This window comes from Glycine soja, chromosome 3, assembly GCF_004193775.1.
Source record: "Glycine soja cultivar W05 chromosome 3, ASM419377v2, whole genome shotgun sequence".
Taxonomy (NCBI): domain Eukaryota; kingdom Viridiplantae; phylum Streptophyta; class Magnoliopsida; order Fabales; family Fabaceae; genus Glycine; species Glycine soja.
The window spans coordinates 40,924,379-40,949,362 of record NC_041004.1 but is presented as its reverse complement, the minus strand read 5'-3'; the positions used below and the strand labels follow the sequence as shown (position 1 = coordinate 40,949,362).

The 24,984-nt window shown below is 32.8% G+C and overlaps 4 protein-coding genes across 9 annotated transcripts; 3 read left to right on the top strand and 1 right to left on the bottom strand.

The window, feature by feature from the left end:
* The first annotated feature begins 65 nt into the window (after positions 1-65).
* Positions 66-4,328, top strand: LOC114407062 (DEAD-box ATP-dependent RNA helicase 57-like). The gene is made up of 12 exons (XM_028370003.1): positions 66-290; positions 389-527; positions 618-748; positions 825-916; positions 1,043-1,139; positions 1,309-1,389; positions 1,470-1,702; positions 2,224-2,418; positions 2,529-2,619; positions 3,013-3,135; positions 3,438-3,588; positions 3,745-4,328. Exons 1-12 carry the CDS (start codon positions 210-212, stop codon positions 3,942-3,944), a joined length of 1,614 nt encoding a protein of 537 aa, XP_028225804.1. The 5' UTR covers positions 66-209; the 3' UTR covers positions 3,945-4,328.
* Positions 4,329-5,061: 733 nt separating this feature from the next.
* LOC114407061 (pentatricopeptide repeat-containing protein At3g53360, mitochondrial-like) lies at positions 5,062-8,914 on the bottom strand. 2 transcript variants are annotated; one of them, XM_028370001.1, is made up of 3 exons: positions 8,815-8,914; positions 5,635-8,407; positions 5,062-5,315 (listed from the first exon to the last, which is right to left on the bottom strand). In XM_028370001.1, exons 2-3 carry the CDS (start codon positions 7,902-7,904, stop codon positions 5,210-5,212), a joined length of 2,376 nt encoding a protein of 791 aa, XP_028225802.1. In that variant the 5' UTR covers positions 7,905-8,407; positions 8,815-8,914; the 3' UTR covers positions 5,062-5,209. The 2 variants fall into 2 exon arrangements, with proteins under 2 accessions (XP_028225802.1, XP_028225803.1); XM_028370002.1 differs by lacking the exon at positions 8,815-8,914 and adding an exon at positions 8,507-8,702.
* Positions 8,915-9,995: 1,081 nt separating this feature from the next.
* Positions 9,996-13,896, top strand: LOC114407060 (probable beta-1,4-xylosyltransferase IRX9). Of its 2 annotated transcripts, XM_028370000.1 has the most exons (4): positions 9,996-10,493; positions 11,101-11,788; positions 12,103-12,334; positions 13,387-13,896. In XM_028370000.1, exons 2-4 carry the CDS (start codon positions 11,115-11,117, stop codon positions 13,507-13,509), a joined length of 1,029 nt encoding a protein of 342 aa, XP_028225801.1. In that variant the 5' UTR covers positions 9,996-10,493; positions 11,101-11,114; the 3' UTR covers positions 13,510-13,896. The 2 variants fall into 2 exon arrangements, with proteins under 2 accessions (XP_028225801.1, XP_028225800.1); XM_028369999.1 differs by lacking the exon at positions 9,996-10,493 and having other exon boundaries at positions 10,500-11,788.
* Positions 13,897-20,194: 6,298 nt separating this feature from the next.
* LOC114407059 (protein IQ-DOMAIN 1-like) lies at positions 20,195-24,365 on the top strand. 4 transcript variants are annotated; one of them, XM_028369998.1, is made up of 6 exons: positions 20,195-20,355; positions 21,139-21,234; positions 21,310-21,633; positions 22,333-22,554; positions 22,659-22,778; positions 23,273-24,365. In XM_028369998.1, the coding sequence occupies exons 2-6, from the start codon at positions 21,160-21,162 to the stop codon at positions 23,963-23,965; spliced, it is 1,434 nt and encodes a 477-aa protein (XP_028225799.1). In that variant the 5' UTR covers positions 20,195-20,355; positions 21,139-21,159; the 3' UTR covers positions 23,966-24,365. The 4 variants fall into 4 exon arrangements, with proteins under 4 accessions (XP_028225799.1, XP_028225796.1, XP_028225797.1 ...); XM_028369995.1 differs by having other exon boundaries at positions 21,101-21,234; XM_028369996.1 differs by having other exon boundaries at positions 21,046-21,234.
* The last annotated feature ends 619 nt before the right edge of the window (positions 24,366-24,984 follow it).

Below are 24,984 nucleotides of genomic sequence, written 5' to 3'. Positions count from 1 at the left end.
AGGTATGGGCCGAAAAAATGTTTTTTCTTTTTTTTTTTATAAAAAAAACACTTTGTCTAGTTGGGTTTGGTTGCCTTCCTTGAAAAGTTGCAGAACACAGTGGCCGGCCGCCGCGAACAAACGAAGAGTGCAAGTGTCCGCAAAGCCGTTACTCTTACTCATCACATGAACCCCTAAATCCTAATTGCTTTGTTTTCCCCCAATTCCCAATGGCGAACGACTCGTCGTTTTTGTTCGCCGGCATTCGTTTCGATAGAAAGAAGTTCGGCGCCGATATTGCCAGGTTCCAGGTACCAATCTCTTTTCCTCTTCGTCCAATTTACTCATTCATCTATCCACTCTTGTGCCACATGCTAACAACTGTTATTTTTCCATTAAATTTGAAAAGAAAAAAGACAGTGATACTGATTCGGCGATGATTTTGAGCGCCGCCGAAGACGAAGGCGAGAAAACAATAGAACCTCTGGAAGAAGAGAAAGTCGCGGCGTCAACGACGAAGAAGAGGAAGCGCAAGGGAACCTCTTCCGGTAATTCAGATTCTCTTACTACACTATGCTATCTCTTGCATTCAACGTGATGCATCTCACTTTTGCTTCATTTTCGTAAACGCACAAAAGAAACGGTCGAAGGATTCAATGTGTTCAGAAGTTCGACGTCTGTGGCGCAGTCGAATGATGAAGTCCGAGTCATTGAGGAGTCCGTTGAGCTGTATAATAATAATAAGAAGGAACAAAATAAGCAACTCGAGGTTCCTTTTCTGTTTTGTGCAATACGCGTAATTCTCAGTGTTTATGCAATGGCTTCATATTTTGATCTGTTTTCAGCGGGACGCAATATTCAGAAAGCAACACAAAATTCATGTCTCTGGTTATAACGTGCCGTCTCCGCTTCAAAGCTTTGATGAGTTGAAATCAAGGTATCTTCCATAAGAATATTATGTTATCTCATTTCTGAGAACCACCTTGTATTCCGTTTGCTTCTCATTCTGCTCATTTTGTTTACAAGAAAGGGACTATTCTCAATCTTAATAAATTGTTTGCAGATATAACTGTCCTTCATATTTGTTGCGCAATCTGAAGGAACTTGGATTTAGAGAACCAACACCTATCCAAAGGCAGGCTATACCAGTACTTTTACAAGTATGGATTTTCTGTCTGTGCTATAATTGTTCTGCTTTTAATTTTTTAGTCTTGAGAAAGTTGTTACTGTAGTTTGATCATGATTTTATATGCAAATTATGTTGTCCTTGAGTTAGGCATTAAACATAATATTGTTTTCGCTGTTGTATTTCTTCAATTATTTGGATAGGGTCGTGAATGCTTTGCTTGTGCACCAACTGGCTCTGGGAAAACCCTTGCGTTTGTGTGGCCAATGCTTATGAAGCTTAAGGTATTGCTCATTTTCTCCAACTGTGTTTGCAGTTCCCAACTTCGGTGTCCTTGGTTCAAATAATCAACTGTGTTTTACAGGATCCGGAAAAAGGCAGCATTCGAGCTGTGATCCTTTGTCATACTCGTGAATTATCTGTTCAAACATATCGAGAGTGCAAAAAGCTTGCTAAAAGAAAAAAAATTCGCATTAAGTTGATGACTAAGAATCTTTTAAGAAATGCTGATTTTTCAAAATTTCCATGTGATGTACTAATATCCACACCACTTCGATTACGCTTGGCTATCAAGAGGAAGAAGATTGATCTCAGCAGGTGTGTGATGATGAATTTTGTCTCATTTTAAATTTTAAATTTTAAATTACTAATCATGCAATCATTAGAGTGCATGCATTTTTTATCCACCAGGAATACTTTGATTGCAGTTTTCTGATCATAAATAATTGATTGAACTATACTTTGTTCATTATCAATCAATTGCATACTTGATATTAAATTGTTTCCTGGGATGGCAGGTATGATAAACTTGATGGACATTTTTCCTTTTAGTATTTATTCCCTTGCTGTTTTGTTACGCAACATTTCTTATTTTAAGCAACTTGTATAAGCAATTGCGTTGTAGATGCTCTCATTTGGTGTTGGTTTTGCCCCTCAATTAGTTATTATATGTAAGTAATGTAATGTAATGTCAACTGCAGTAGGTGTAGCTTCACTTTATAGATCAACTACTTATAATGCTTTGCACATTATACACTTTTGCTGGATGCTTTTAGATGTATGATTTATTACATAGTTCAATGCATTGATTTTTTTTCCAATTATTTTGGGTGCTTCAGAGTTGAGTATCTTGTCCTGGATGAATCGGATAAGCTATTTGAGCCTGAATTATTCAAGCAGATTGATTCTGTTATCAAGGCATGCTCAAATCCCTCAATAATACGCTCACTGTTCAGTGCTACTTTACCTGATTTTGTTGAAGATCGAGCTCGAGAACTTATGCATGATGCTGTTCGTGTAATTGTTGGCAGAAAGTAAGTTTGTTGCAAAACATTTACAAACATGGTGCTCCTAAGCATTTTGTTAGTTAATACAGTTTTCTTCACATTATTTAGTTGATGTCTAATTCTTTTATGTGCATCAGGAATATGGCTTCTGAAACAATAAAGCAAAACTTGGTTTTTACTGGAAGTGAAGAAGGAAAACTTCTAGCAATTCGTCAAAGCTTTGCCGAGGTAAATTGCTAATAATAATGCTTCTGATAAATAACACCAGTCTCAGTCCAATTTTCTGTCAGTATATCTGTTTGAAAAGAAATTAGAATTGTCACTGCAATTAACTATTAATATGTATTTCCTATTTTGAAGCCTGATGTTTGTTTTACTGATTATGTGCTGCATATACTATATATAATTAAACATTCTGCTTATTCTGGGTTTGGTGTTAGATAATGTGTCATGTACATGATATAAAAAATGACTTGGAATGCTTATTGCTGTATCACTTTTGGCTTCACTTTGGAACTTGCGGAAAGCCTATAATGTTGTATTCCCTCCTGAGTCATTCCTATTAGTATTTTTAAGTTTGTTTCCTTTTTTGACCTTTTTATTTACTGCAACATCTTGTAGAGTCTAAATCCTCCGGTATTGGTTTTCCTCCAAAGCAAGGAGCGTGCCAAGGAGCTGTGCAGTGAACTTGCATTTGACAGCATTAGAGTTGATGTTATCCATTCTGATTTGTCTCAAGCAGAGGTAGTTCTCAATCCATTTGAACAGCATAAGATATTTATTGGAAAATAAGAAGAAAATATGAAACGTTTCCCCTCACCTCCAAAAAAACACCAAAATAAAAAAGAGATAAGGTATTTGACTAAGAAATGTCAAATTATGATATTCCTTTTGACCTCTGTTCTTTCATACTGCTTACTCTGATTATAATTATTATGCTTAATGTCTTTTAATCATCACCAATAGGTACTCTAATGCTAAAGCATACTTGTTAAATTAGCAGTTTTTGTGGTTTCCTTAATTCTGATCTCTTGCATTGTGTATAGCGAGAAAATGCTGTTGATAACTTCAGAGCTGGAAAAACATGGGTTTTGATTGCTACTGATGTAGTTGCCCGGGGCATGGATTTCAAAGGTGTGAACTGTGTGATCAATTATGATTTCCCTGATTCTGCTGCTGCATATGTCCACAGAATTGGTACGTGCAGTTATATTAATGTTGTTTTAGATTTCAGAAAAGATATTTATGGGATTATAATTTGTATTATTCTCTCATGGAGCCTCTTGATTGCTAGATTAATGAATTATTATTACTATTATTATTTGCTAATAGAAAATGTTGATTTTTCATTAGGTCGTTCTGGCAGAGCAGGGAGGACTGGAGAAGCGATTACTTTTTACACGGAAGATGACATTCCATTCCTTCGGAATGTTGCTAATCTTATGGCAGCATCAGGCTGTGAGGTTCCTTCCTATCTCATGAAGTTGCGCAAAAAGAAGTGGAAGAAGCACCGACCCAAAAGAGATTCAATCTCCACAAAACCAGACCTATAGCCCTGTAATAGCATAGAATGACAACATGCTTTTAACCTTGAAATTTCCAGTGGTGTTTAGTATTTCTTAAATAGGCCGGGCAGCCTAGTGTCATGATTGCCCATTCCCAAAAATGCAACACGATGGAAAGGGAAGGGTGAGGCTAGGCAATTGCGACCAAGAGAGAATTACGTTTTATAGCTAATGCAAGGCAGTGTTGCCTAAATTTAAACCATGATTGTCGTCATATACTCCTCAGCCCTCACTGTAAGCCCCCTAAAGTGTAATCTCATGTGAAATGGGAATTTTTGTGCCTCTAGAAACTAGAATGTTTATTTGAACAACATTTAGAAATTTTTGTGCCCCCAAAACCATTATTTTTATATGCTTATTCAGCCCTCTCTACTGTGTTGGCTTTCCTCGCTGTACAATGATGATTGTCCAAATGCTAGGGCATACATTGCTATTAGAGTGGAAATGAGTCGAGCGGTAAAAGCTAACCAAACTTGTATGTCTGAAAAAGAAAACAAATGGGAACCAAGAATGGTGCTAATTGAAGGATGGGAGGATAACGGTGACGCCCTGGCAACTAGTGGATGTTTACCAGAATGGAATATTAAACAAAAAGGCATAAAACCAATTTATCAGACCTACAATTAGTGCCTTAGTGGAATCAAGACCTAAGTGGCAACAACTACAATGCATTACACAGGATAAATCACATTTTGAATTGAATGATGGGAGGAGATTCCCTTATTCTTAAAGTTACTTGTGATGCTTATCATTCATTTTCTTAATATCAAATGGTTGTAACAAGTAATTAATCTTAACCATTAGATCTCAAGAAAATGAATGATGAGAATAAAAAATATTTTAAAAGAGTTACTCTTGAAGTAAGTAAATTCTCCTCTTGAATTATTTTCAATTCATATATTATCTTCTTCCTATATATGTTTTAGCTTTCTATTTTTTTTTCAAAACAATTGATGTTTTAGAATTTAAAAGTCTAATTAATGTTTTCCCCCTCAAATATACCCTTATTTAATGCCTAGGGATACAATTATTAAAGGGTAAAGTATTAAATGAGTGTATTTTAGTCTAAGTATATCAATTTTTAGTTTTATTAAATGTTTCTTAATGTATGTGTAATAAGCTTAAACACCAAAAGATATGGGAAGGAGGTAATACACGTTTGTTCCGTATTTTTTTTAAAAAAAATACATGTTTGTTACGATGTGGGGGAGGCAGAGAGATTAGAGTTTACCTTGCCTTAGGGTAAGTAACATTCAATACAGTATTAAATGCATTATTCTGCTGTTTACGCCTCCAATACAAAGCTCATTAGCACATAGACACACTTTTCTCCTCACTTCAAAAGCCACATTTGTTATCCTAAGCAAAAAATAAAACTAAAACGATCAGTTATGAATCGGGTTTTAAAGCTCAGAATAAAAGTATAAGAAATGATTATTAATAGATAAATCACACACAAAAAAACAGCGCCAATTACTATTACATAAAATGGGAATAATGATAACATTTTACATTTTAAAATTAACAACGTCAATAACCCTTGAGATCTGTCAAAACAAAAACTTGTATTTCTGCATCAAAACTATCTAGACTCTAGAGGTAGTTCATAATCAATATAGACTTCGAAAGGGATATAACATAACCATTGGTTACTGCCTACCAAATGCTAATGTCTAACCTCTGACAAGGATCATAACCATCATCCAGCATCTGCAACCACAAATCTTCAAGCATTGTGTAAATGTCGCCCCTCTGTTGATGGGAATTATCTTCTGAGAAGAACACATGGATCTGATCCTTAACTGCTATCCAACTTTGACCAGGAACCTTCTGTACACCCATTTGTTTCATCAAGTTCCTTAATCGGGCAACTTCTTTCCAATTGCCCACAGAAGCATGTATATTAGAAAGTAGCACCAGAGCAGCAGAATTGGAAGGATCAAGTTTAAGTATATTCTCTGCAGCCCGCTCTGCAATGTCAACATTACCATGAGTTTTACAAGAAGCAAGTAGAGTTTTCCACATAGTAATGTCTGGGTTAAAACCCATCTTCTTAATAAAATTCTCAGCTTCATACAAGCATCCAGCACGAGCAAGCAAATCAACCATGCAAGAAACATGCTCTCTTGTTGGTGGAATCCCTAGTTCTATTTCCATGGTGTTATAAAAGTGCCAGCCTTCCTCCACCAATCCAATGTGACTGCATGCACTGAGAACCCCCAGATATGTGACCTCATTAGGCTGGACACCAAGATTCTTCATCATTCTAAAGAGATTAAGAGCTTCATGCCCAAGTCCAAACTGAGCATAACCAACAATTAAACTACTCCATGAGACAATATCTGGGTTCTGGGTTGAACCAAAAACATCTCGAGCATGTTTAAGTGAACCACACTTTGCATACATGTCGATCAATCTATTGCTGACAGAAACATCAACTACCAGTCCACTTTTAACACTAAAGCAATGGACTTGATTGCCAACTTCTAGAGATGCCAATTCTGCACAAGTTCCTAATATGGTAGTAATGGTGATATTGTCAGGCTTATTTTCAGAAAAAAGCATTAGCTTAAATAGTCTGAAAACCTCTCCTGCCTGTTTGTGCTGCAAGCATGCTGATAGAATTGCATTCCAAGAAACTAAATTGGCATTTTCACTTACATCTTTGAAAACATTGAATGCATCATGTAGGTTTGAACACTTTGTGTACATGGTCAGCAAAGAGTTACATACAGCTGCTTCCTTATCCAAACCTATTTTGATTATATAAGAATGTATTTGTGTGCCTTGGTTGATTGTCACTGGGCTCCCACAAGCACAAAGTAAGGAGAGAAAAGTAATGCCATCTGGCATCAACCCCGTATGCATCATCTGACAAAAAAAATATATGGCTTCATTAACATCACCACTGTCAGAAAATGCTGCAATAATTGCATTCCATGACACTAAATCAGGGCTTTCAATTTGATAAAAGGCCCTTATTGCTGAAGGTAAGAATCCAAATTTTGCATACATGTCACAGAGGGAGCACCCAGCAAAAACATTCCTCCCTAAACCAAATTTAGCACACATTCCATGTATTTGCCTTCCAAATTCTGGTTCGAGAAGGCTTCTGCAAGCACTGAATACACTGCCAAATATAAACTCATTTGGTTGATAAAAACCTTGCCTGAACATATCTCTGAAAAGATATAAAGCTTCTATCTCATAACCAAGTTGGGTAAACCCCGTGATCATGGAAGCCCAGGATATTAAATCCTTTGTAGAAATCATAGTAAACACATCTGAGGCATGTACAATTTGTCCAAACCTTGTATACATTGAAATAAGAGCATTTTGTGCAATCAAGTGATGATCATACCCTGATTTAATGACATGACCATGCAGCTGCCTACCTAAATCTATATCCCCCGCAATGCAGCAAGCCTTAATTATGCTTCCAAAGGTTAACGGATCTGGGAAATAACCTGATTGCAGCATTTGAATATACATAATGATGGCATCATTCTCTTGACCATTCTGCGAGTATCCAGAGATCATTATAGTCCAAGAGACCACATTTCGCAGCTGCATTGTGTCAAAAGCTTTTCTAGCATCTTTCAAAGAACCACATTTTCCATACATATTAAGAATATGATTTTGGAGAACAAGGTCTGGTTGACAGTTGGACTTTAAAATATGATCATGAATTTTTTTGCCATATTTAAGAGATCTAATGCTGGTGCAGGCCAAGATTAAATTCCCATAGGTGCTTGATTCTAGCTGGATACTTGAATTCTTAGGATGGAAATTGAATGTATCAAGCGCTTCTCTGTAATGCCGTTGCTTGCACATCAAGTTGATGTAACTGTTGGTTGATAACTCTCTACTGAGACAGGAGACGATTCTTGTTGGTAAAATAGGTCTTACACAATTATATATACATCGAATTTGGCTTTGAATGGTCATGGACAAGGAATATTTAGAAAGCAAGTGAAGTAAAACTCTTGTTATAGTTGAGAACCTTGTTGGGTGATATGGTGTCAGGACAGTAAAGTGGTCACAAATGAGTGTTTTTGATTAATGAAACAAAAAATCAATAATTGGATGAACCCATTGAGAGTACTTCTGTAAAGCCAGGTATTAACTGTAACTTAAGAAACTGCATAATTATGAAGTAGTACCCTTGGCTAAAACCTCCTTCTTGATCTACCATCTCTATCTATATGAATTAAGGAGGTAAAAGCCACCAGCCAGCCAGCCACTGGAGTTTCATGTTCTCTTGTCAGAAATTCATTGCTGACAACAATGATATAAAAAAATACTATAGGGAATCCATGAATCCGAGAACATCATCCATGAGTCAAGCCACACCGATAGTCAAAGATGTTACCTATGTTGTTTGATTAGACAGACAAACTGACATGGGATTTCGTCCAATCCATCACTAAAACCAAGTGGAGAGATTCTCCCTGCAGGAACCAAACAAAAGCATAAGATTATTCTACTTAGACATTGTTACATAAAAATCAGAGACCCGTCAATCTAAAACGGTCAATTAGCTAATGTACCTCGTTAAATTTCTGCAACTAACCAAACTATAAACTTCTCAAATGTTAATGCGTGAAAGATGGAAATGAGCCATGTAATAGACTCTGCAAAAATATCTTCCTAGCAGCTCTTGGTGACCATTTTTCGAACAGTTGGTATGCAAAAAAATTGCATTCTCAAATTCGAAATCAAGGAGTTTGGAAAAGCGTGTATGCGCACAAGTGATACTAACACAGATGAAAATAGTTTAATAAAAAAAACATAGAGAAAATTCATCTTCCAAGTTTAATTTTCCTACAACAAAACAGTATAATGGAAAATAACGTACCTCGAAACAAAAATCTCCAGTCTCTGTATACAGACAGAGTAATAAGCAACTCTTCAGAGTGCACTCAAACGTTAATTTATTTCTTCTTCTTTTATTCCTGAAAAAGGAATTCTTGACATTAGTAAAATTAAGGGGGAATATTAGATTCGGATTTTAAAGAATTTTAACGAATTCTAGTCAATGTTTATTATTGCACCTCATTTAAACATGTTGTTAGATTTACCATGAAATAATTATAGTAATTTAAACATGTTGTTAGATTATAACCCCAAAAGTAAAAATGAGAAGATATTATTATAAGAAATATTAGCATATGAGAATATAAAATTATAATTAATATATCTATTAAAAGATTAAAAAAAATATTGATTTTACTTTTTTTTTATTTAAATCTCATCATTTCTTATTATTTTTCTACTTACTCTTGTACTTTTGAATGCGTTTTTAAAAATTCACATAATACTTTTAAATCTTATAAATTTACAAATTACTTTCAAATCTTTTAAATACTTAAAATATAAATCCATTAAAATCAAAACTATCACAAAAATTTTGAAAAAAATATATGATAAATCATAATATTTTTATATAATCTTTAAAATTCAAAAGACTTTTTTATGTTAAATTAATCTTTTAAAATCCTAATTCAATACACCCTTAAATGATATCAATTAATTTTATTAATTAGTATAAAATTAGTTTTTTTTATTTATATATGAGTATAAAAGTAATATATTTTAATATTTTTTGTCAAGTTGAGTTAGCAATGCTCTCATGCAAATATTGTAATGGGCCTAAGTGAAAGATGATCCTCAACATGTACTGCGTCAGTAGCCCAAAGTATGATTTTGTGGAAAAAACACAATATTTCTAGATATTAGGTAACAATGCCCACAGGTTTGAGGCATTCATATTCCACACCTCCAAAAGACTCCAACAGATTAAATTACTCCTTTGCCAACTATTTTCATTCCGAAACAATTATTTCATAATATGAAAAATTATATTTTAAAATATTTATTCTGAAATATGAAAACTTATATTTTGAAATAATTATTCTAAAATAAAAAATTATATTTAAAAATATGATACATTTTAAAATAATTATTCTGGAAACATATTTCGGAATTTTGTATTAGAATAATATTCTAAAAACATATTTTGGAATAGTCTGGAATAGGTGGCAGAACCCCCGCATGGTTTGGGCCACGGGGGAGTTCACCAGCACCTGCAAGGCCTGGCTGCGATTCAGCTTCTCCAGGTCCTCAAAAACGGTGTCGTTCTGGCAGAACAAGGTTTGGGAATTGGGAGTGAGAGGGCACGGAGTGGAGGACGCGTGACTCTGTCTAGAGGAACTTCACGTATTTTTAAGCTTCTTCCAGAAGCATCGCTTGGTCCATTTTCTTGTCCCACGGCATCAGCTTCTGGAGACACCGTCTTTTCTCGCTTAGCTTCTGACGACGTTGGCGAGCCAGGTTGCTCTGCGGGATCACCGGAGGTCATTACGACTCCACGCGCTGCCACTTCTGCTCCGGCTAGCAGAGGGGAGGGAGGCGGAGGTGTATCTCATTAAGGGTATTTTTGACTTTCAGAAAGAAATGACAGGTGCAAGATACACTATAGGGAGTGTAGGATTCAAAACCCCAAGTTTGAAGGATCCAAATCCACCCACTATAAAGGTTACTTTTCACCCACCCAATTACATTAATTTTATAACTAACTACCAAAAGATTCATTATGCTCATAATAATTATTTTTATAATCCATAATTTTTGTCCAAAATCACAATTATTCTGACAAGAGATTCCAAAGTTTATTGTTAATTTTTTTTTCTTTAGATTCCTTATATTGGACTAGTCAACCTCAGATTAAAAATTAAACTCCTAACACCACGAGCATGATTCCTAGTATTAGTTAAATGGCCTGGTACAACACATTCTTTATAGATGGATGTGTGCCATCCCACCTGCTATTTGGTGTTAGATAACAACTCATGGTCTCACACTAGCTTTTCCTTATGTTTATTTTTATTATATTACTTTTACTTCAAGGTGCAACCAAGTGAAGCCACCCTCCTATGAAATGCCTTCAAACGAAAAAGCTAAGCAGTCAGTTTGGCAGTACCAATCATAATAGGCTCAAATAGTTGCAACATTTTCCTTAACAAAAATGTGGTACCCTTAAAGCATCTAAGTTTAGTTTATATTACATTAATTTCACAACCCCTCCACTTCATTCTGTGCCTCCAACTTGTCATTCAATTCCACCCTGAAGATTGTGCTTCAGGTGGTTCAAAGAAGATGGGCTCACTAGAAAGATCAAAGAAGAAAGTCCTTCTATGGAAGAAGGCCATGCTCCATTTTTCTCTATGTTTTGTGATGGGGGTTTTCACAGGCTTGGCTCCAACAGGTAAATCTTCTCTCTTTTCCACCACAGTTAGTGTCTCAAATAGAACAGAATTTGCACCACAACCCAGTGAAATGTTACACCTCACAACAAATGTCAATAGAAGTTGGATAGCTCCAACCCCAGATTCCATGCCCGTGAAGCCTAGAATCCTTGAAAATGAAAAGAAAACAACAACAAAAAAGTTGCATGTAAAAGCACAGCCCCAGTTGAAGCCTAGAAGACTCCTAATCATTGTAACTCCAACAAGCACAAAACTACCCCACCAAGCAGTGTTTTTGAGAAGGTTGGCAAATACTATAAAGCTGGTTCCTCAACCGTTGCTGTGGATTGTTGTGGAAGCTAAAACCAATTCCACAGAACTGCCAGAGATACTAAGGAAAACTGGCATCATGTATAGGCATGTGGTTTTCAAGGAAAATTTCACGGAATTAGAAGCTGAACTCAATCACCAGAGGAATCTTGCGCTTAAGCACATTGAGCACCACAGGCTCAATGGCATTGTACACTTTGCTGGCCTTTCCAATGTTTATGATCTCCAATTCTTCCATCAGCTTAGAGATATTGAGTATGATTTTCCCCCCTTTCTGTTTGCTATACTAATTTTAGTAAACTATTATTTGCATTATTTCTTTGGGGGCCAATTTTTAGGGGCGGAGAGAATGTGCTAGTGTCTAGTCACCACTCACTAGTGCTTATTCTACATTTTCTACTTCTATGTAGTAGATGGTAGTTTTAAACATAAACAATTTTGAGGGCAAGTGGATTTCATCTTTTGGCATACCAAACATGGGTGGTAATAACAATCATGCATCATTTTTCACCCCTCCAAGGTGGTTTTTCTAACTGGCATTTCCCCTTCTTAATTATGGATTCATTTAGGGTCTTTGGAACATGGCCAACAGCTTTGTTAGCTGCACACAGGAAGAAAGTGAAAATCGAAGGACCTGTATGTGATTCATCACAAGTCATTGGTTGGCATCTTAGGAATATGAACAATGAAACTGATACTATCACTCCCCCAATTCATATTTCAAGTTTTGCTTTTAATAGCTCCATCCTTTGGGACTCTGAGAGATGGGGTCGCACTTCCTCTGTTCAAGACACTTCTCAGGTAAACATTATAATTTTATACGTTATGAGTGTCCAATACTGTTTAAGAAATATTAGTTACTTGACTTGCCTAAGTAATTGTCCCATTTTAAGTTTTACTTTCTACAGAAATTTCTATAACCTTAATATTACTGCTAGAAAGTTTTTGTGCAAGCTTTAGTGTTTTACACTATTAAAAAGTTATCTCTAATGTTAACATTAGGCACACAACTTATTTGTACGTGCAGGCACTAAAATTTGAGAAAAGATTACCATTTTCTTTTTTCTTCATTTCTTCTATCAGATAAACTTTTTGAAAAAAATAAATAAAATAGAGATGATACCACTTTATGAAGAGTGACATTTATTTTCTCAAAAGCTTAATAATTAAAAAATAAAGAAAAAAGAAAATAAAGAGGATATGTTCTCCTCAAATTTAAAATGGAGACAAATATAAGAATCAAGTAAATAGTTTAACAAAAAATTATATTTTCTTTTAATTACTTTAAGTTTAAAAATGCATTTTATATTTTTTTTAGCATAATCAATATTTTAATTTTTTATTTATTTACATCAGTATACTAATAATGTGTTAACATTCCCCTAATCATTTTCACCCGTAAAAAACTAGCTCCCACTAGATTCCTTACCGTAATGCTTGAGTACATATAAAATTGGATTAGGTATCTTCGATATAAAGATTTTGCTATGTTACTTAACGTTTGGCCAACCTCCAACTACTTCAGAAAGAACAAATCAAAGGAAAAAAGAGAGTAAAATATTAGGTAATATAATGACACCTTGATTGACTAGTTGAACTAATCAAAATACTAATTATGTATTGTTTTCTACTCCGGCATAATACCATTGATAATGCATGATGCTTCCTTATATTCCAAGATAGAATCCACTTTAAAGTTTCAATGTTATCTCAATTAGAAAACGTGGTCCATTTGAAATACTAACTGACAAGATATATGCATCATTATCACCTAGAAATAATCTCTAACAAGGAGTTTTGTTGCTTTTAATTTTTGTCCTTATTATTGTGCCTTTCTTTTGTGGTTCTACTAGAATTCGATCAAGTTCGTGAAGCAAGTAGTTCTAGAGGATGAGGCTAAATTAAAGGGAATTCCACCAGAGGATTGCTCCAAAATCTTGCTCTGGCGTTTCAATTTTCGTGCCAGAACTCATTAATTTCTAGATTTTAGTCCAAGGCAAAGGGGAAAGACATAAAATAACGAGTGATGAAGCAATATAGAAATTGGCAGTACAGAAATTACTTTCCTACTACTATATAGAATTTATTCATTTTTTTTTCTCTTTTTCAAATTTATCTTATGTTTAATTGTTTATAGTTTTATTGGTTCTTCCTGTTTTCAAATTTTTGTTAGCTTATGTAAGTGAGAGGGTCTTCTGCTAAGAAGCAAAAACATTTAAAGCATATATGAACTTTTTCAAAAAAAGCTTCCCGAGTTTATGGCATTTTTTTCTTAATTGGAGAAAAAAATTGTTGTATTAATTGTGTACATGCTAATGATTTGTTCATGAAACAACTGGATCAAGGTTGAGTTTGGGCCTCCACTTATGGACCTGATTAGAAGTAAGATTATATGATGAAGCCCGAGAGAGGACAAAGCTTTCCCTTCATTCCTGTTTTGGGTGAAAGTATGTAGCTAACTTTTTGGGTGATGGTGTTATTGATTTGAAATATCATCAAGAACTTAATTAATTATTTTTAGTCAAATTTTTTCTTTCAAACATATTTTTTTTTATCTGTAAGACTCACACAATATCTTATTTAAAGATTTCAAGTCCAATACACTTGCACTAATGACTTGTGACATATAAATCATTTATCTTGCGGATAATACTAATAATCTTCTAATAGAAAAAAATAGTGTCTTTTTCTACGGTGAAGGTTTGAAACAAATGGGCCAAATGCCTAAAGACAGAAAAATAATGTAAACAATATTTGGGTACTACTCTGGACATAAAGCTTCATACTCAAAAGTAGCACGGAAAATTTGTCCCAAGAAAATTAATAAGCCTGGAATAGGCGAAAAGCCAATCACTGGAACATGCAACTCCTCGAAGATCAAGGTCAAATTTCCTGTGAAAGGAATTTGAGTTTTATTTTTGAAGAAGTGTGACTATGATCCGGTATAGATTCTGGGACGAATTTGAGTTTTTGTTTCTATAATTTTTGTTACAAGTGTAAATTACTTGAGCTGAACAAGACTTTGATTATCTCAACTCAAAGTAAACTTATTTATTAATAATATACTTCACCGAAAAAACAAAATTAATATACAAGTGGTGTTAGATCATTTGAAAGTTTTTATTCACGTAAATTAAGTTTTTCCAGTGAAAAGAAATTAAGAGAGAAGAGAAAATGTTGAAATTTAAATTAGAAAGAAAGTAAAATAAATAAATAATTTTTTTTATTTCTAGAGATTGTTGGTCTTTCTTCTTCTTGTTTACTGTCTTTTTTCATCATAACTTTTACTTTCTGGCTAATCAAACAAAGAAAATATGTTTTGTAAAAAAACATGTTTTCTTTCTTTTATATTTTTTCGCCTCTCAGCCAAAAATACCAACAAAGTCCTCATGATTTGAGATATTTATATCGTATCCGAATATTATAACCAATATCTTCACATGATTCTGTTTAAAGAATTTTATATTTTCTCGTATTCGGTCCTATTTAAAATATCGTCTATCCAAAAATATCATAATGGTCGTTGCTGTGGGGTATGATTATTGTTCACTATCATCAATATGTGAGTGGAAAACTTTCTAATAATCTGATATATTGAGAAATATTCATATCTGTTCGAATTTCCATATGCAAACTTCTGTCTATTTATAATTTAATGTACTGAATACTCATATTTTAAAAACATAATTTTTTTAACAAAAACGGAATATGGATAAAAGTCAAAGATAGTCGCATATAAATAATTGAATTTAATGATTGTATAAAATAATTTATCATTTATTTTTTTAAAATAATTTTGTAAATTCTTATAAAAAATTATAAAAATCAATAGATTTATCATAAATAAATAATGAGTTGTAATTGGATGATAATATAAAATTATTTTGCATACTTAATATATAACTTTTTTTTCTCTACATAATTACTATTATTATGCTTCTTTTTTCCTTTTCTGGTGAATACATTATGATGCTGAGTTAGTGAACGATTAATTAGCTAGTTGTTAACCAATCGAAGGTTCTATCTCGTTGATTTTAACATCATACATAAGTTGTTGTAAATATATTTTTGCTTCTGGAACTTGCTATAAACATATGATATTATGATATTTGTGTTCGATATCTAGGATTAAAAAAATAGCTATATAGCTGTTACGTAAAAAAAAAAACCAGTGATGGTTACCGTTGAGGGGTATAGTTCAGTGTGGCGTTGCCTAGTGGATGGGTATGATGTATTGGGATGTTCATGTATGATATGCAATATGCATAAATAAATAGTAAATGAAGTTACCGAATAAAAAAAATGAAAGAGAACTGAAATACGAGCATAGCTTTCTAGTGGTCGTTCACGTGACTACATATTGACCTTATAATGCGATTCACATGTGCTTAGCCTGAAATTTTTTTTATCAATTCCCTTAATAGTGTACATTATTATTTTTTACGATTTTTGCAGATTATATTATTGTTATTATTAACCTAGATGAATAGTGGAAAACATGGTTGGGTTAAATAATAATAAGAATAATAAAGATCTAGGACTCTAGGTTAAACATATATATATGTTGAGCGGGAAAGCATACTTGCAAGCGTGTTCAAGAACTCGTTAGCGGTGACATGCAGCTTGTTGTTGCTAAGCCAACAAGGTTTGTCTTAAGTCAAACTAATTAAAATTCACAAATACAAAATTTGCCCACAATTTCTTACCTACTCCAATAATAATAGATTGTTAGATGCAAGTACTTTGAAAACGAATATTGGACGTGAAGGGCACCGAATTTGGTCACATGGATGTTCTTATATCTTCCCATATGTTTTTTATTTTATTTTTCTTTAGATATTTTTTCTTATGGGTATTTAGATAATTGTCAGTCTTTTAGTTAAGTTCTAACACAGATTATGAGTCCGTCGTGTTTCACACTACTTTGTTAATTGACACGGTTTTTAAAATCAGATTAGTCATTAAATAGATTAAGAAGATAAATTATAGTTTAGTAGTCTAGTAGTAGTTGAATTAATCATAATTAAATGATACTATTTTAATTTTTAATATAATATATTAAACAAAAACAATACAATATTTTAATTTCGTAATATTAATAAAAGTTTCACTTATTTGATGCCATCATTCATAAACATACAACATCCAAAATTAAGTATGAAATCAAATCAAGTATGTCATGACATTTAAGTAAGTTGAACAATACACAATTCATTATAAAATAGACCCGAAATAGTATAATTGATATGGTTGTATTTGGAAATTTGTTTCCATCATTACAAATAGGAGTCACACTTTCAAAAGCATAAAATGGAAAGCAAGTTTTTATGTTTTTTTCTCATAGTTAGTAAGTTTCCAACTACAAACCAAACATACATAATCATCATAATATTGAACTAAAATTGTATTAATTATTATAATATTAATTTTTAATTAAAAATAAAAAACATTTTTCCAACTAACCAAATTGTTTAGTTTTGAATTAGTCTAAACAACTTTTGTCCATTCTTTACAAACTTGATTTTTAATTAATGTAGCGATCTAGTGTTTTATTGTCGGTCTATCTTCTTGGTTAATTCAATTTTAATAATTATACTTTTGATATAAAAAAATTATTTTAATTTTTTAAAATTGTTTAAATAGGAATTAAAAAATTATAAAAAATATTTTAATTTTTGTAAGAAATTGATAAGAGTATTTTTACAATATTTGAAAAAATACATAATTTAAAAATCATTTTTTAAACATAAACTGGCTTTATATTTATGGATAACGAAAAATGAAAATGGATTGCACTTGTTAGTTGAATTAGTCAGCACCTTGTGTCCCACTACTATAATTGAAACAAATTAGTAGTGTTAACTTATATTTATTAGGCCTAAAACATTCAGCTAAAAAGTTAATGCATAAATAGGAGATACCTATAAAATTAACGAGAAATAAAACGGTTACCGGTAAAAGATAAATAATTTGAAATGTTTTTTTATAGGCAAAATAATTTGAAATGGTGATGGTTTATCAGCTCCTACTATAATTTGATGACGTACTTTATTAAGTTGTCACAAACTCGTAACGGTGGAATTTGCAATTTAGGCACTTATGTTTAAAACCTTCTTGCTACCATATTTAAAAAAGGAAATTGACTTGGCTAGGCTCGATTACCAACTTCATTTTATTTAATACTGCTTAACTGGTTTTCTGCATTAGTATGCACAAGACTTGATGCGATTCAAGAAGTATGAAAAAGGATGTGGTTCAGAACTTCAGACACGGTTGGGCTTTTTGCACCTGCTAGTATATCATTCATCGTTGAATTAATGCACAATTTGCAGAACCTTCGCCAAATTCAAGTTCAAAATTAAGCTTAAACTCACTTGTTAAGTAAAATAAATTAATTTAATCAAGCATTTAGCCTTTGTTTGATTTGAAATAAAGCATGGAAAGAAAATGGGTTTAATAAATATAGTCAATGTAAAAAAAGTTTAATATGATTTTTTATGATAGTTATTATCAAAATTAACAAATTTATTATACATAATTATTTATTAGATGATAATATAAAAATTAATTCATATATTATTTTCTATAAAAAAAAATGTTAGTTTCTGCTCTTTTGTTAACAAGAGAGAATTCAGTGTAGGAAGTAGGAACGTGTTGTTTCTTTTAAAAAAAATAAAAATGCCCCTTAAATAGATAAAAACTGAAACACCACAACAATTCAATGAAAAAACTATTTTTGGTTATATATGGAGCCATCGCCCTATTCAACAAAAGTTTCTCCCTTGTTATTCAACAAGAACCACAAGTTATTTCTAGCATCTTAGGCGAGACCATTACTCAACTTGTACATTTTGAAAACAATGAAGTTCTGAAAGGGATCTAGGTTATGGATTCAATCCTCAGGGAAGTTAATAGTGTTTAAACAACTTTTAGGAGTAGACTTCAATTATATCATTTGATTAGTTAAGTGCATTACATTCATAGCATCCGTTTTTATCTATTGTGAGTTTGACACATGATTAGTTAAACACATTATTCTTAATTTTTTAGTTTTTAACTAATTTTGTTAAATATAATCTTATTATTGATATTAAGTTAAAAAAATAATTTAAAGCAATTTTTAAAATTTTTTTATACAATTAAATTAACAATAATATTAATTAGCTTTTTCTATTCATATTAGAGAGAGAGAGAGAGAGAGAGAGAGAGAGAGAGAGAGAGAGAGAGAGAGAGAGAGAGAGAGAGAGAGAGAGAGAGAGAGAGAGAGAGAGAGAGAGAGAGAGACTCCTAACATTTCATAGACATCTTAGCCAAGTCTTTAGATCGTGTTCTTATTTCTCATTTTTTCTCCAAGCTAAAAAAAATACTTAGATATACATTCTTCAACTTGTAAAGAGATATTAACCTTAAAGTTTAATGATTATGCATTAATAATATAAAACAATTTTATATTATCATTCAATCATAAATTACCGTTTGAATTATTTTTAAAATCAACAAACTAATCACACATAATGAATTATGATGAGATGATTATATAAATTTCTGTACACTTTCAATGCATGATTTCTTTTTCATTTTATAAATTTTAATTTAGAATTCAATAGTCCAAATAATTTATATCATAATATAAGCTTTTGAAAGAATGCTATAGGTAAAATGCTAATAGTTAGTTTAGAAAAACTAAATAGTCAGTAAAAAAAATATTTTTTTTTTTATCAAAATATGTTCTTACACAAAGTCATAGACTAATTTATTAAAGTATCAAGATTTATTTAAGATAGTGAACTTTTCTAAATACATGTTTTTTACACACAAATTGAAAGATCTAATTTTTAGACTATTATGTTACACAAAATTAGTTAAAAGTTGTAAAATTAATTGGTAGCTAAAAAATTAGAAGTATGTAGTAGAACTAATTATTGAAGTAACTTAAAAATACAAAATGGAAAAAATTATAAATCATGATTTGTTTAAAAAATGTAACAAGAAAAAATGAATAAATATATTAAGGATAAAAATAAAAAATATAAAAAATTGAAAGCTATCATTTAAAAAAATAATAAAAGCTATTAAATTTTTTTATTTATTTAACAGTCAAATAAATTTTTCAATTAATAAAAAAAGTTAAAAATAAACAAAAATATGTTGGCAAATGTAAAGTTAATCACGTATTTACATAACATAGCTGTTTGTTAACTAGTATATCATACCACTTTTTTTTTTACAATAAATACTCAATGAACTACTCATGTTGACATTTTCTTTCCACATCTCAACAAATAAGGTGAGAAAAATTTAAAAATGCTACAAGGCATGAATGCGAATTGTCAGCACCACATTGGCCATCATCACCAACATGATTTACTCGTGAGTGATAATATTGATAATAAATTTTCATACCACATTTTACAACTTACTGTTAAATTTACATGTATATTTCTCCTTTACCTGTCTTATTTTATTTACTAATACTCTATTTATTTCCTTTTTCTATCTTTCCTAAGTTATAAAATTGATTTACTGCAGCATTATCCTTCACATATTAGTGACACCTTGGTTAATTTGATTTGAATCTTTGAACTTGATAAAGCAGCTCAGGGCCCACTGTTACCAACCCAAGTGGCAAGGTCTCAATATTAGCCGAAACAGCTGGTCCTATAATTCAAACCATCCTCTCTTAGCATTTGGCAAGATCTGATTTCCCTCTTCACAAGGAGAGAAATAGAAAGGCATATGATCTTCTTCAAGTTGCAATCTTTTTAGAGAGAGAGGGTTAGAAGAACAACATACTTGAGATCTGTCACTTTGTTTGAGTTCAGGTACCTCTCTCATCTTACTTCTTCATTGGGCTCTAAATTTTTTTAACCTCATCTTTGCTCTGTTTGTTATATGATATCCCATCTCCCACTTTCACTCATTCTCTCTATTCTCTGGAATTTCCTCTCTTATTCTCTTGAGTTACCTCTTCAATTTCTTATCTTTTTTTTTTCATTTGGTGAAAACCTTCTAACTTCAACTTTGGCTAAAAGACCTGTTCCAGCTGATTAAACCACTTGAATATGAATTCTCGTGTGTCAATTCTATGTGCAAATGCAAAGGGGAGAAATTATTTGACTACTTTTCTTTTTTGTTTTTGACTTTCGGTGCACTAGGTCTAGAAAATATAGATGTGGTGTTTGTTTTTCCAAAAGCGTGATTTACGTCCATTTATGTGGTACCCAGATAGAATTAATGTAGAATTGATATACAACTAGGATTATTAGGAATTTGGATGGATTTTTAGCATAAAGCTTTTTCTTTTTTACCTCTATTTCCCCATTATGTGCACGATATGTCTTGGAGAAGCTTACTGTTCTTTTCCATCTTATGTTTTTTAGAAGGAAGAAATAATTATGTTGTATTACAGAATTATTGAGACTCTTTGCTTTTGCCTGTCAAGTTTGGTAGTGCTAATTATGACATTTAATAAATCATCAAAAATAAAATGATGACATTTAATAATATCATAGGATGCCATTGGATTTCTGGTGGAAAATTAAATTGTTTTGCTCTGTGAGGTTTTAGATCTTCAAAGTTTCCTTCCTTGTTCTTTTGGTGCAAAGGATCAAATTAAGGAATGCCAAATGGGGAGGAAGGGGAATTGGTTTTCCAGTGTGATGAAAGCTCTCAGTCCTGACTCAAAGGAGAAGAAAGAACAGGTTTGGGTGAAATTTAATTCAACTTATCTCAATTTTCTGGGTTGTTTCTTATAGTTTTATCAATTATTTTTGCAGAAATCAAGTAAATCTAAGAAGAAATGGTTTGGGAAGCAAAAATCGGAGACTTCAGTCTCATACTCAGAAGCTCATAAAGCACCACCACCACCGCGACCTATTCCTCCACCAGAAGCGATTAAATTAACTGATATTGAAAATGAAATCAGTCATGATCACGACTATGTTGTTGAAGTTGCAACTGCCATGGATGCCGAGGAACCTGTTCCTTCTGTTCAGATAGAACCTGTTAGGGTTGAAGCTGCCCCAATTGCTCATTATGCTGGTAAACCAAAGGATGAAGTGGCAGCTATCAAAATTCAAACAGCTTTTCGTGGATACTTGGTACGGGTTGCAATTTTGATTCAAAGCAATATAAATTAATTAATTATCCCCCCCTTCCTTTTTTCACAATTCATTTTTTTTGGTTAGTTTTCACAATTCATTTAACTCAACATTCAATGAGAGTCATTTTACTTTTTTTAAAAAATCCTACACAAAACTCCCTTGTATTTATTAGAGATGATACAATTAACTCTAGAATGCCAATTATCAAGCAGAAAAGAGTTGTTAAAGGACAAAACTTAGATATTGTTCCATAAGTGCTTTTGGTGTCGTTCTTCAATCAGAATTGGAATTTTGCCTTGGTAATCTATGTTGACCTTTGATGCAAACCTTTATTATGAGCACCCCAAAAAGTATGTAAGAAAATGCGTCTAAGTTTTTTTCCTTTTTGAAATTGGGCCATTAACTCATTGTTTTGTAATCAAATGCCATTCATATTCTTATGGAGCCTTAAAAAAGAACATATTTGTTTAGTGCAACTCCACCTTTAATTGATTTAAAGTTTTACTGTAACAGTAGATTAAATTTTAACTCTTTAAAGTTATCAAAACAAAAAAATTAACTTTTTAAATTTGAATCCATACAATATCTTTGTTAAATGTACTCTTTATACACAGTTATTATGCTATCTATCAATAATTGCCACAAAAGGAATTGTTATTTGAATTTCAACCTACACTTTCTTTTGCAATCTTTTAGGCAAGAAGAGCATTGCGGGCTTTAAGGGGGCTGGTCAGGTTGAAATTATTGATGGAAGGGCCAGTTGTTAAACGCCAAGCCACAAGTACCCTCCACTCTATGCAGACATTATCTCGCTTGCAGTCTCAGATTCGTTCAAGGAGGATCAGAATGTTAGAGGAGAATCAGGCTCTGCAGAGACAGCTCTTACAGAAGCATGCAAGAGAGCTTGAGAGCTTGCGGGTCTGGGTTTCATTTCCTAATTTATTTTGAAATTTTAATCTCATTTGACTTTTTAACATATGGTGTTTGGAATGCTTTTAACTTGCTACAAATTATGATAATAGATGGGAGAGGAATGGGATGACAGCCTACAATCAAAAGAACAAATCGAAGCCAAGTTACTTAGCAAGTATGAAGCTACTACGAGAAGAGAAAGAGCGCTGGCTTATGCATTCACTCATCAGGTTTTTCTATTTTTCTCAACAATTTATACATGCGAGGAAATGAATGAAAAATTTAATATGAACCGGAAAATCTTTTAAAAAAATATCATATTATAAACTCTAAAATGAGAAGTCAAGCATCCTTATTATACTACATACTCTTCATTGTTTCTTTATCTCTTGAATCTGTTACACTTTTCCATCTGAGACTTAGTCCTGATAAGTGCATGAGTCCTTCTCTATCTTGTCACTATCTTCAGAGCCATATCCTCTGCACTCTCCTTTTTCAATGATCTTTTGCATAATCCAATGATATGCTAATGCTTTGTTAAGTTGCAGCATAAGTTCTTCCTCAATTTTGTCAATGGCAGTATTAGTTACTGAAATAAAGTGGCATGCTATATTATGTGCCTAACATATTTTGAATGAATAGCATTCTGCCTATGATATAATTTTCAACCATAAGTGTAAGTTCCTTGATGCTTTGAACAAAATCAGTGTTTGACATTTGGCAGCAAAATTGGAAGAACTCATCTAGATCTGTAAATCCAATGTTCATGGATCCAACCAATCCAAGCTGGGGTTGGAGCTGGTTGGAACGATGGATGGCAGCCCGACCTTGGGAGAGCCGTAGCCATATGGATAAAGAGTTGAATGACCACTCATCCGTAAGAAGCTCAAGCCGCAGTATTACCGGTGGAGAAATCAGCAAGTCATTTGCTCGTTTCCAGCTCAATTTGGAAAAGCACTCTCCAACAGCCTGCCAGAATCCTGGCTCACCTAGCTTTCAGTCCACTCCTTCCAAGCCAGCTTCAATATCTGCTAAGAAACCAAAGAAGGTAAGTCCAAGCCCAAGGGGCAGCTGGGTTACAGACGAGGACTCCAAAAGCTTGGTCAGTGTACAGTCAGACCGGTTCCGGAGGCACTCCATTGCCGGTTCATTGGTGAGAGATGATGAGAGCCTTGCTAGCTCTCCAGCAGTTCCAAGCTACATGGTGCCAACTCAATCTGCAAAAGCCAAGTCCAGGACACAAAGTCCATTAGCCCCAGAAAATGGAAAAGCAGAGAAAGGTTCCTTTGGGAGTGCGAAGAAGCGGCTTTCTTTCCCAGCTTCACCTGCCAGGCCAAGGCGCCATTCAGGTCCACCAAAGGTAGAAAGCAGCAGCTTAAATGCAGAGTTAGCTGTGGACAAGGGTGTGGACAGTTGATCATACAAGTAAAAGGATGGAAAAACATTAAAGTAGGATTGAAAATATATCACTGAAGAAATAAAACAAAAAGAGTTTATTTAAATTGAGTGTTCCATTTATTTATTTTATTTTTATGTGTATCCTAACGTTTCTTGGAGGCTTTTGATTTGGGGTGAAAATTGTTTTACTTACTTTTTTTTATCAATTTGTATTTTCGTTTACTTTCTCACTAGTTGCCCCGAGGGGAAGACATGCGATTCATGAATCATGTTGGTCAAATGATAGTACAAATGAACTGTCCGAATCCTTTCTGTGCTTCCCCAATCAAGGACAAGTATCATTCTGGTCAAAGTTCCTCATTCTTGATTCTTAGTTGTGATATAAATGTAAATTTGATTTCATTGTCTCATTTCTTTGATGCTACTATGTTTTGCTTTGAAAATTGTAATCAAGGAACTGATCAAATATAAAACAAGAACCTTAAATGAATAATACCCTTGTAAACGTGATTAGCATCACGGAATGGTCTGTACCAACATGCACTTTTATTTTATTTATTGCTAATTTTTCGACCTTTTTTTTTTCTTTTTGGGGTGGGGATACATATTTCATTAATCGGTGGTTAAATATTAGTACTCTGCTAGAAGCTCCCAACTCATATTAGTACTAGACTAGGCCTAATCTCTCCCTATCACAATACTTTTTTATGTTAACTGCCTCATTTTTTGCCAACTAAATTTGAAATTTTCAGTTTGTTTTAGAATATGTTAGAGGATAAAGTACACTGTCTGTTTTTCAGATACGGAATTTCAACTTAAAGTTGTAATAACAGAACAAAACAATCAAGCATACTTTTTATTTCTTTAAACAGTAGTGCATTAATTATTTCCTACTTTTTAAATTAATTCAAACACTAAATCTACTCATTTATACTATATTTATTTATCTTAATTTCACATAAAAACAATTAATTATCTACTATATTTATGTGTATTCTTCATAGTTATGAATGGTAATTTTGAATAATAACATAAAAA